General features: G+C 48.8%; 1 protein-coding gene across 2 annotated transcripts in view; it reads right to left on the bottom strand.

The window, feature by feature from the left end:
• LOC142023588 (uncharacterized) overlaps nt 1-12,576 on the bottom strand; it is a 104,827-nt gene that overhangs the window by 47,576 nt on the left and 44,675 nt on the right. For both annotated transcript variants that reach the window (XM_075014704.1, XM_075014713.1), the window contains exon 4: nt 10,140-10,222. In XM_075014704.1, coding sequence (XP_074870805.1) covers nt 10,140-10,222 — 83 coding nt within the window. The remainder of the gene's footprint in view (nt 1-10,139; nt 10,223-12,576) is intronic.

Below are 12,576 nucleotides of genomic sequence, written 5' to 3'. Positions count from 1 at the left end.
GAGGGAAACTGTGGCTAAGGGTTCACACAGTGGTCCCGTTAGCGCGTTAAGCACCAGGTCCAAGCTCCATGAAGGTGGAAGCGGTTTCCGAGGGGGGTACAGGTTTACCAGCCCCTTCAGGAACCTGGTAACCATGGGATAGGCGAACACCGTGGGCCCTTCCTCTTCGTGTCGGAAAGTCGATATAGCGACAAGGTGGACCTTCAACGAGGATAGGGAGAGTCCGCCTCTCTTGAGGTCCAGTAAGTATTCTAATATTACAGGTATAGGCACAGCAAGGGGAGCTAATTGCTTGGTAGAACACCATGCAGTGAATCGAGTCCATTTCTGTTTGTAGGTCTTCCTGGTGGAAGTCCTTCTGCTACTTTCTAGGACTTGTTGCACTCCCTCCGTACATGTGCTCTCTAGGGAGCTGAGTCATGGATTAACCACGCTTGTAGTCGCAGGCCTCGGGGGTGTGGGTGCACTACAGACCCCTAGGCTTGTGTGAGCAGGTCCGGCGCCACCGGAAGGGGCATCGGTGGGCGGTCCGACATGCACAGGAGTAAGGGGAACCATTGCTGTCGATCCCAAGTTGGGACTACTAGGATCATGCGGGCTCTCTCTCTCCTGGCTTTCTGCAAGACCGTGTGGATGAGCACTGTGGGAGGAAATGCGTAGAGCAGCGGGCCCTTCCACGAGATCGCAAATGCGTCCCCCAGGGACCTGCATCCCAGTCCTGCCCTGGAGCAGTATTGTGGGCACTTCTTGTTGCGATGAGTGCCAAACAGGTCTATCTGGGGAAACCCCCATGCATGAAAAATCGGTCGTGGCAGATCGGAACAGATCTGCCACTCGTATGTGAGTGCGAAGTGCCTGCTCAACTGGTCTGCCTGCACGTTGTGAACACCTGGTAAATACAAGGCTTTCAAAGTTATATTGTTGGCGATGCACCAGTTCCACAGGCGGACTGCTTCCGCACATAAGGCATGGGACCGAGCTCCTCCTTGTCGATTTATATAAAACATGGTGGAGGTATTGTCTGTATTGATCCCGACTACTTTGCCTTGTATATGGTCTCGAAAGTGTTTGCAGGCATTGAACACTGCTGTGAGCTCCAGTATATTTATGTGCAGTGACTGTTCCGTAGGGGACCACAGTCCCTGCATCACCTTTTCGCCCATGTGTGCTCCCCACCCTATGTGGGAGGCGTCGGTGGTGAGAAAGATAGATATTTGTGGTTGATGAAAGGGTACCCCTGTTAGCATGTTCTTGGGGTTCACCCACCATTGCAGGGATCTGCGCACCTCTGTTGTGGGCGACACCACCCTGCGGACGGTGTGTGCTGCCGGTTTGTAGACGCTTGCCAGCCAGTGCTGCATGCTGCGCATATGCAATCTCGCGTTCTGTACTACGAACGTTGCTGCTGCCATATGGCCTAGCAGCTGTAAGCACGTTAGAACCGGCACCGTGGGGCTGAAGGTGATGACTTGTATGAGGGAACCAATGGCGCGAAAGCGGGCATCTGGTAGATAAACCCTTGCTGTGATGGAGTTTATGCATGCCCCTATGAACTCTATGTCCTGTGTGGGGTCGATCTTTGACTTCGCCAGGTTGATGACCAGGCCCAGCGAAGAGAACGTGCCTGCTGTAACGCGTATCATGCGTAGTACCTCTTCCTTCAAATATAAACACCCCCTGTCTGTGCAGGTAGGCTGACACCACTGCCAGGGTCTTGGTAAATACTCTGGGGGCCGATGAGAGGCCGAACGGCAGAACCTTGTATTGGAAGTGTTCTTTGCCGACCATAAACCAGAGAAAACGTCTGTGAGCCAGGTGGATTGTTATATGGAAATACGCGTCTTGTAAGTCGAGGGCTGTGAACCAATCTCCATCGTCCAGTGCCGTAAGTATAGAGGCGACTGTGATCATCCGAAAGCGTTGTTTGTGCAAGTACCGACTGAGACCTCGAAGATCTAGGATGGGCCTCCAGCCTCCTGTTTTCTTGTCTGTAAGGAAGTATCTTGAATAGAACCCTTTCCCTTGGAGTTGCTCCGGCACTCTTTCCACTGCCCCTATAAGCATAAGATGGTCCACCTCCTGCTTGAGTCTCACTTCGTGGGAGGCGTCCTTTAGATGGGGCCTGGGTGGAGGTCGTGGCGGTGGGAGCAACTGGAAGGAGATCACGTAACCCGTGGCTATGATCTCCACTACCCATTTGTCTGTGGTGATCTTTTGCCACTGGTCGTAGAATGGTCGGAGGCGATGGTGGAACAGTAGCTTCGGATGACGTTGCGCGATGGTAGTGATAGTGCAGCCCTCGATCTGTGTGTCAAACTTGTTGCCTTTGGCCCTGCCCCAAGGAGGCACGGCTCTGTTGGGAACGTTGCGTGGGAGTTCTGTACTGTTGGTGCTGTTGATGCCGCCCTTGCTCATAGCCCCTTTGGTAGTGAGCACGCTGGGGTTGATACGGGTATCGTCTTTGCTGAGGGTAATACTTTTTCTTCCTGTATGGAGGGGTATAAATCCCCAAGGTTCTGAGAGTAGCCCTTGAGTCCTTACTGGAATGAAGGACCGAATCAGTTGATTCAGGAAACAACTTCTGTGTGTCAAAAGGGAGATCAACGATCTTCGCCTGCAGATCCCTCGGGACACCCGATGTCTGAAGCCAGGATTCCCTGCGCATGACCACTGCTGTAGCCGTTGAGCGTGCCGCCGTATCTGCTACGTCCAGGGCGATCTGAACTCCTGTCCTCGAGACTGCGTAGCCTTCCTGCACAATGGCCTTCAGCACCGGCTTCTTATCCTCTGGAAGCGCGTCCATGAGGGAAGTCAGCCTGGAGTAATTGTCAAAGTTATGGTTCGCTAAATGTGCTGCATAATTTGCCATTCTTAACAGTAGGGTAGAGGAGGAGTAGACCTTTCTGCCGAATAACTCTAGCTTCTTGGCATCTTTGTCCGTTCCCCCTGTCTTGTACTGAGAAGTTTTCGACCTCTGTTGAGACAATTCCACCACCAGAGAATTTGGTTGTGGGTGACTGAATAGGAACTCCATGCCTTTCGCCAGGACGAAGTATTTCTTATCCGCTCTCTTGTTTATAGGCGGAGCGGACGCAGGGGTCTGCCATATCGTGGTAGCAGACTCCATAATTGCTTCATCAAGCAGAATAGCTATTTTGGAAGAGGCCGGAGGTCTCAAGTTTTTGAGGAGCTTATGGTGCTTCTCCTGCACCTCTGCTGTTTGGATGCCTTGCGTAAAGGCCACCCTTTTGAACAGCTCTTGGAACTGTTTGAGATCATCCAGGGGGTGGACGTCCCCTGGTGCCGTAGCCTCGTCGGGGGAGGATAGAGAGGAACCACTAGGCTAAGCCTCTCTGGATCCCTCTGGGTCCTGTTGACGGTGATACATCTTCTCGCTGGAGGCTTGCGAGGGGAAATGTCGGGGTTCCAGAATCAACTCCCCCTGAGATATTTGCGTTTCCGTCCCCGTCCGCGATTGCCCTCGGGGATAGTGAACCGTCTGAGGGGACCTGTCCCTGGGGGTATGCCTATGGCGTCTATGCCCCACATGATGGGGCGACCATGGCAACACGGGCACGGTTCCTGGGATGGAGACCTGGACCACTCTCGAGGCGCATACCCCCGGCGTCTGGGGGAGCGAGATCGCCTGGGTGATTGAGACAATGGTGAGACTGATTTGTGACAGTACTCCAGGGGGTCAAATCCCAGAAAAGGCGAGGGTGGCCCAAGCCATGGTGAGGCTGGCTGGAGGAATGGGAAGGGAGGCTCAGGGTAGACTGGGGGAGACCCCTGCCTCCTTGTTGGAGTTCGCAGCATAAGGGGAGGGCTTAGAGAGAGCAGCCCTGCAGCCCTGTCTGGAGAAGGGCTGCGGTGCCGGGTTTTCTCTGCTGCCTTTCCCCTCCCCTGTGGGGCTGACTCCACCCCTTTCCGCACTGAGGATCTTGGCCCCACTCTCGGCGCCGCGCTCGGCACGCTTCGCTGCGGTGCCGCGCGGGTGGTCTCCCCCAGAGCCTGCAGACCGCGTGCCTGCGAGCTCTGAACCGTCGGCGCCCTGGGGGTCTGTGCCGCTAGCTGCGGTGCCACCGGTTCCGGCGCTTGCCTGGCCGCCGCTCTGCCCGCGGTGCAGGCCAGCTGTTTGATTATCAGAGGCTCAGCCTCTGCCACGTGCACTTCCGCGCCGCCGCCGCTCGTCTGTGATTGCGGCTGGGGGCTATGTGCTGCACCCGTCCCGCTCGCTGTGGCTGCTGGCAGGGATCGGGTTGGCGAGATTTTCCTCCGTTTCTGCACTGACGGGGTGAGGGAAGCCGCCTTCCTTTTATGGGCCCCTGCGGGTCCCTCTTGTTGGGGCCGCTCCAGCACATCTGGCTGGAGGGCCTTGTCAAAGAGCAGCATTTTTAGTCGCATTTCTCTGTCCTTCCTTGCTCTAGCCGTGAGCTTTGCACAGAAGGAGCATTTTTGGGTGACGTGAGATTCCCCCAGGCACCTAATACACTGACTGTGCCCATCGGAGGCCGGCATAGCTTCGTGGCATGACTCACACTTCTTGAATCCTGAAGAGGACATTGCGGTGAGTCTTTGAGTTGTTAATAGGGTACTTAGCAACTTTTCTGTGCGTGTTCCCCTCTCGGACCCAGCCTGCCACGGCAGGAGGCCTAATGGCCTTACGTCCCCGTGCCTCCGCTGCTCCTCTTGTTACTAAGGCTTTTATATACTTTTTATTTTTTTTTGCAATAAGAAAAATAACAAGCTAACTGAAAGACTGAAAGACTGAAAAGAAACTCTAAAAACACTTAAAACATTAAATACGCTGACTCTGGCCGCAGCCTGAGTGGATTCCGTCTGCAGCCGATGGCGGTTAAGAAGGAACTAGCAGGGACCGGATCGCGCACGTGGCCGGGAGCGCGCACCGGCGCATGCGCGGTCCAGCAGAAACTGCTGGAAAGATGCGATCTGCGGCGCCGGGGCGAGCCCGACACCTATCGTGGAGCACCCACGGGGACACTCCAGGAAGAACAATTTTTCTCCCTCCTCCTTGTAACCCTCTTTGAGGTACTTGAAAACCGCTATCGTGTCCCCTCTAAGTCTTCTCTTTTCTAAACTAAATAAGCCCAGTTCTCTCAGTCGTCCCTCATAGTTCATGTTCTCTAGACCTTTAGTCATTTTGTTGCTCCTCTATGGATGATTAAGATTAAATGATTAAGATTATGAATGATTAATAACAAAGAGAGAAACTAATTACAAGTAAACAACTACTAAATACATGAATGAAGGGAAAATGATAGCTGTAGCACTGCATCACTGGCAACAAGAACAAACTGAGGGTTATGAGGATCTGGCATCATCCTATATAACACAGCATATTCCTACCACTCCAAGGAGAGCTATAGATACTGCTTAGGAAAAATCTTCTGGCACTAGTGCATGGTGAGCACACACACCTATTTTGAATGGACAAGAGTAAGCCTCGAAGAACTAAGATAAAATTTCGGTGAGTTTTCTAGACCCTTTGTTCTCCACTCTGGGATGTTACCAAAGAAAGATACATTTTTTATCATTATAATTTGTAGGGCCCAATAACCCCAACCTATTATTGGGGTCAATTTTTGTTAGGTAACATATATAGTAATAAAACCCCAGTCCCTGCCCTAAAGAGGTCTGGAGTTTTTATTCTCTAGTTCCACTTACCCGTGGAGTTTATTTCTTCCATAACTGCAGAAGGCCACATGACCTTTCAACACTGAAATACGTCAAGTGTAAGATTTAATGCTTCTAAATTAACACTTGGCTATCAGAAATACATTTAAAGACTCCGGCCACCGAACCATTAAATCAAAACTGAAGAAATGAAGGGAATCATATTACAGTATAATGAATTATATTAGAAAAGAGAAATGTTTCAGCTCTTTGATACTTCTATTATTAGTCTGACATACATATATCTGTCTGTAACATTATGTGATCTCCTTTCATAATAGCCTTGTTCACAAAAAATAAATAAATAAAGTCAAATAAATAAAGTCAGAAGCTCTGCTGTTATAGAATCAGTACTCGTAAACTCTGCTTAAATACATTAACATAAATACCTGCTGTTTAGATTAATGTTAATTCTGCAGATTATTCATTCCCTAATTTAACGTTATTGTAATTGTTCACAAAAATTGTTCACAAAATTGCTACAGTTTCTAGATAAAGCAGTAACCATAGCAACCAGACTTCATACACTAGCTAGTGATCAGAATCAGGACTATAAATCATCAGCAACAATTTCAGATTGACCATGTGGGAAAAAACCAACGGTTACGAAGTATTTGTGCTTCCTCCTTGTCATATTCAGAAGACAAATTCACGTATGTTGAATTCACAGTCTGTACACACAAAGAATTGTTGCCTATGTTACTGCAATGATCTGGCCTGCAAACAGCTAGCAGTGATAAACAATAACAATTGAGATTCAGAGCTTTCCCTGGACACTAAAGATTGACTGAGGAGTTTCAGGCCAAAGTATTTCTGATCTTGTTGCTGGTTAATAGCTATCTTGCTAACAAAAATAGTCATAATTCTAACTGGTGATGTGGCAATGACATTCCAGGCTGCAAGCCACACAAGTGAGGGGCCATACTACCTTCCCTGCACCCCAACGTGCCTCACTAAGTTTTGCTGCTCTGGTTCCCAACCAGGGCTCTTGAGAAACAGCCAAACAGCATGAAGGTCACACCCAGAGAGTCTGTGTATACCTGCAGCCTGCCAGCACATTCCAGTCACACTTTGATTTCCACCAGTCTAGGTTAGCATTAGCAGAGTGAACACAATATACTCTCAGGCCCAACTTCCCACCTCCCTTGCAGAACTATGTGTTCTGTATTGTCCAGCCTTTTCTGGGACAATTCAGATATTTTGGGTCTGTTGCCCCTATAAGGGGATCAACATACAACTGTTGGCTACTTTAAATAGAATTACCCAATTCACCACACTGGATTAGTTTAAATCTACTGAGAAACAAACAGATGTTAAGGGAGTTCAGTTACAAAGCATTTAAGTCAGAAACGGTTACAAGAGAACTAAAGATAAAACACTTTCTACTGCTAAAATTTAACAAACTAGATTTGGTTCAAGATGATACCCCTCACCATATGTTCCCAGAAACATTGCTAACTACATTTTCAGGACAGGATCTGTTCCTAAATGAATGCTAAAGATCCCTTTGGATTAGAAAAATATGTTACTTTGTAGGGACATTCTTATGTCTTGTCAGAGCCACTATATGATCAAAGGTTTGCAACCTTTTTTCTTGAAGTAAAATGGGAATAGTCTCATATAGAGGGAAGGCAATGATAATTTTTATTCGTCTTTATCAGCTATGATGTTGCCACCTCAAGGTTTAAACAGAAAGACTTTCCATTTTTTGAATCCTTGCAAATATAGCAGCCTTGCTGCTCTTCTTGGTAACTGTCTTGTTCCTTCAGTAGGTGCACTATTCACTGCTCCATTCTGTAATCTATTTGTTGGCTTGTAACACAATGCATGGATACTTTGAGTGTTAACTATAGAACCATTTCATTCATATAATTCACTGACCTTTCACTTTATATGGCTTAGTTTCAAGTCACTAGGCAAACAGATTTTAGACTCAAAATAAAAATAACTTTAGAACTAAGCAAAAAAAATTCTCTTGAAAATAGTCTATTCACATTTAAGGAGAGTTTTAAATGTGGTTCCAGTTGGTGGCTTTTATTTCCACATCCCTAGAAGCAAGCAGGATGATTTCACAATGATTTGAGACTTCCCATTTCAGAAAGCTATAAAAAAAGTAGATTGTTCCACAGATAAAACCAGCTTCAGAGCTGAAATGAACCTTTTTGGGGGACAAGAGATATTGATGTGCTTAATGTATGTTAGGTAAGCAACATTGGAGATTTCACTCCCACCCCAACCTGGTAGTACTTTGTCTCTAAGGTTCAGGACTTTTATGTCCCATTGCTATGAACTCTCAAGCCAACTAAATGTAAAAGGTCACGTTTTACCTACATTTCAGGAGGCTGTCTATCATCCCCTTACCCACTGTTGCTGAATGTAAAAGGGAGAGCCATGATATAGCATTGCAAATTGAAGACATCAGTTAATTCACATTGCCTGATTTCTTACAAGGGAAATCTCCAAAAAAGTCCCTGAATGGGATTATTCTGTTTCAGAGGTGGAGTTTGCCCCCTGGCAGAATGAGCTAGGATTTTGGCCAGCAGAATCTGCAGATCCTTTCGGATTTGACAGGGGTCCGTGATATTAATTTAGATGGAATAAAGGGCTCAGAGAGTCAAAGATGTTAATGTAACCAGTTATGGCGCAACACTAAACAGTTTTAAGTAAAATGCATGATAAGGCATACAAAGTCATCCACCTATTTCAGGAGTGGGCAATAAGCTGGAAGCAGTTTTCCAGAGCTAGTCCCAGGTAGGACTCCGGCACTTTATTTACCTGTGCATCTGAATACAGTAAGCCCTGGTGAATCACATCGAACCCACAGGCCCTGTTTGCATACCCGTGACCTATTTAGTACCAAACACACTAAAATTTATGAGTAAGATTAGAAATGTATTGATTGAAAAGCACAAAAATGAAAACAATCAAAAACAAAGCAAAAAGTAATAAAACTACTGAAAGTACTGATTATACACAAAAAACTTACTCAAAACCTGTCAAATTCCTTTTTTTGAGACACTGAATACTGGCTAAATTCTCTTATTCAGTAAAACAGCCCTTCATAGTAGAGAAGGAAGGGGTTATCTCTATTGGGAATGATAGTCACTTTCTTGCTTTAGGCAAAACAGATAAACACAGAAACAAGAAAAGAGACAAACTAATACAGATGGGGGAAATATAGCTTTTGTTGATGTTCTCAGACTACAGGACAGCTGATCAACCATGAACAGATGCTTTGGGTTGATAAATCACCTAGAACAATTGTTGCTCTATATCTTGGCTCACCTCCCCACTCCGGTAAAACATCTGGTTGTTCTGGTCGGGGCACTGTCCTTCGCTGGTCCTTCTCAGGCTCTGCCGAGGTGGATGGTCAGTCTCATACCAATGTGTTGGTGTTGTACAGTACAACCAATTTTGGGATCAGGTGAAAAGCAGAGAGGGAAGGAAGGGGAGACAGGAGAAAGATGGGGGGATAGACAGACACGAGAAAGGGGAAGGTAAAGCAGAATCTCAAATGTATCAGGTTGAGGGAGTCCTCTATCATGCAACAATGATGGTCAAATATCCCCACTGGAGTATCAAAGTCTAATTAATGTCATGGTAACAGTCCTGCCAAAACTTTGGTGATGGTAAAAATTTCCTCACCCCCTCCCCACCCATCCCACAGGCTACAAAAAGGAAGTGGGTAGATTTATTTTCACCAATTAGGCCCAATTTCCAACACAAAAGTTTTGGTTCATTGTTTTCTGAGTCTCAGTTCCTCTTGTTTACCAGTCACAATCTTAACACAATCTGTTTAAAGAAATTCAGTCACTCTGTCTCTTCTCACATGTTTTCTTAACCAGTTTCATACACCAGATTATTGTGACATGTTCTGAACTTATACTCGCTTTTCACCAAGTAGGCTCAGAATTACAATAGGCTTACCAAGTCAGAAAGAACTTTCAAGAACTGGGCAGCATTTCCTTTGTCTGACAGCTGCCTTAGAATCTCCAAGGAAAAGTACCAGTGTGAAGGGAACTCCATGCAAATACAGGCTGAATGAACTTCTTAATACATTCATCATGAGTTATCAGGGAACAATTATGTCACCTGAACTTCACTTTTGAATCTCCCCTTATGTGGGTGCTGATCTATGGAGCGTCCTCCACAGGATCTGTAGTGGGGAAATATGTTGCCACAAAGGAAGGATATCCACATGTGGCTTCTATGGGGGAAAGTCCCCTTGAAGTGATACCATTAGGACTTCTTTTTGGCTGAGACTTCTGGTGACACAGCTAATAGAACAGAAATTAGAAACAAAGGCAAAGTAAAAGGCAACCCAAAATGAAAGGATGGTTAGGGTCTTTTCTTAGTAAAAAGTAAAGCACTATTAAAATTACCATATACTCACTTTAGATATAAATCATTTACTTCTGGCAGTAGCCAAGTGCACTAGTACTCACCTATCATAGAAATCAGCCATTTTAGGACTAAGGAAATCTTTTACATCGAAGAAATTTTTACTATCTTTGTCCAGTTTATAAGCCTATTGAGAAAAAAAATATAACCGTTGATAGATCATCATCAATAAATGAAAGTCTAATAAAATTAACAGAAACATTTTGGGAGACATGAGCAAGTTTGTATGGCCTAGGAAGCTAACAGAGTTATGATTTCAAAAATCATTATTGCTTTGAATGTATTTATGTGGGAGAGTGAATGGGTCAAGGAATCACTCACAGAAACTTGGGCTAGTCTAGGTTGTCAGTTACGATGCAGACCACGTCAGCAGTGATCAAAAGTTGTTACCATGAAAGCTGTTTGCAGGGCCATCCTTAAGATTTTTGGTGCCCTACACATCCTGAACACCTGCACCCTATAGCTACGTCTACATGTGAAGCCTACATCGAAGTAGCCTATTTCGATGAATAATGTCTACACGTCCTCCAGGGCTGGCAACGTCGATGTCCAACATCGAAGTTGCGCAGCACCACATCGAAATAGGCGCAGCGAGGGAACGTCTACACGCCAAAGTAGCACACATCGAAATAGGGATGCCAGGCACAGCTGCAGACAGGGTCACAGGGCGGGCTAGCGCTTCCGGGGCAACAGCTAGCTGCTTCCTTAAAGGGCCCCTCCCAGACACACTCAGCCTGCACAGCACGCGGTCTGCAGAGCCATAGGCACGCAGACCTCAGGCGACGCAGGCATGGACCCCCAGCAGCAGCAGCAGCAGCAGCAGCAGCAGCAGCAGCAGCCGCCAGAGGTCCACCCAGCCGCCCCTGCTCCATGCCATGCGGGAGGCAGCTGAGCACCTCCTTGCCACACAGGAGGAGGAGCAGCCCGCAGGGGAGGAGGACTCAACCCCCAACCTTGCAGCACCCCGACCCCCACCCCCCCGCCTCACACGCCAGCGGCTGTGGAGCTACCCCACCAGCACTGACTGGTGGGAGCGGCTGGTGCTTGAGGACTGGGACGACGACCGCTGGCTCAGGAACTTTAGAATGAGCCGGCAGACATTTATGGAGCTATGCCAGTGGCTCACCCCCACACTCAGGCACCAGGACGCCACCATGCGGCGTGCCCTCCCTGTGGAGAAACGGGTCGGCATCGCTGTCTGGAAGCTGGCCACTCCAGACAGCTACAGATCCATGGGCCAGCAGTTTGGCGTCGGCAAGGCCACCTTCGGGGCTGTCCTCATGGAGGTAAGAGGACCCACGGGGGGGAGTGGGGGAGGCAGCCCTGGCAGGGCAGGGGGGCCCGGGCAGGGCAGGGCAGGGCAGGGCAGGGGGGCCTGGGCAGGGGAGGGCCACACACACCCTGCTCACCCCTCATTGCTGCTCTCCCATGTGCTTTCCCTGCAGGTCGTGCACGCCATCAACGCCATGCTCCTGCACAGGCTCGTGAGGCTGGGGGACCCGGATGCCACCATCGCGGGCTTTGCCACCCTGGGCTTCCCCAATTGCTTCAGGGCTCTGGATGGGACTCACATCCCCATCCGTGCCCCGGTGCACAGTGGTGGACGCTACATAAACTGGAAGGGCTACCACTCAGTGGTCCTCCAGGCCTTGGTGGACAGCTGGGGCCGTTTCCAGGACATTTATGTGAGCTGGCCTGGCAGCACCCACGATGCCTGGGTTTTCCGGAACTCGGGCCTGTGCCGTCGGCTGGAGGCGGGGACCTACATCCCCCAGTGGGAGAGCCCTGTGGGGGACACCACCATGCCCCTCTGCGTCATCGCAGATGCGGCATAACCCCTCCGGCCCTGGCTCATGCACCCGTACACGGGCCATCTCTCCGCCAGCCAGGAGTGCTTCAACCAGTGCCTGAACCACGCGCGCCAGGTGGTGGAGCGCTCATTTGGCCGCCTCAAAGGGCGCTGGAGATGTCTCCTCACCCGCCTGGATGCGGGCCCCACCAACATCCCCCAGATTGTGGGTGCGTGCAGCGCCCTACACAATCTGGTGGAGAGCAAGGGGGAGGCCTTTTTTCAGGGCTGGGCTGTGGAGGCCAGCAGGGCCGACGTGCAGCCACCCGCTGCCCCCAGTCGCCAGGTAGACCCCGAAGGGACCCGGTTCCGGGAGGCCCTGCGGGCCCACTTCAATGAGGCCGCGGGGTGAACGCTGACAGGCCCCCCACTGCGCCCCCGCCATCCTCCACAACACTCCCTGCCCCTACGCCCACACCACGGAGCATCCAACAGCACACCCCCCAACACACTTTTCCTGCACAAATAAAAGCAGACACTTGTTTGTGAAATCAAACTGGTTTACTTTCAACTCTGTTCTATAACTAATTAATACAAACTATATACAGGAACTTCTAACCAACTTAAATATGAAAAGTGTACGTACATATTAACAAAAAAAACCAGGGATAACAAGGAAGGGGAGAACTATT

The sequence above is a fragment of the Carettochelys insculpta genome, chromosome 1 (genome assembly GCF_033958435.1).
Source record: "Carettochelys insculpta isolate YL-2023 chromosome 1, ASM3395843v1, whole genome shotgun sequence".
In the NCBI taxonomy this organism is placed as follows: Eukaryota; Metazoa; Chordata; order Testudines; family Carettochelyidae; genus Carettochelys; species Carettochelys insculpta.
Note: the sequence above shows the minus strand (reverse complement) of the source record. Positions and strands in the feature narration are given on the sequence as shown.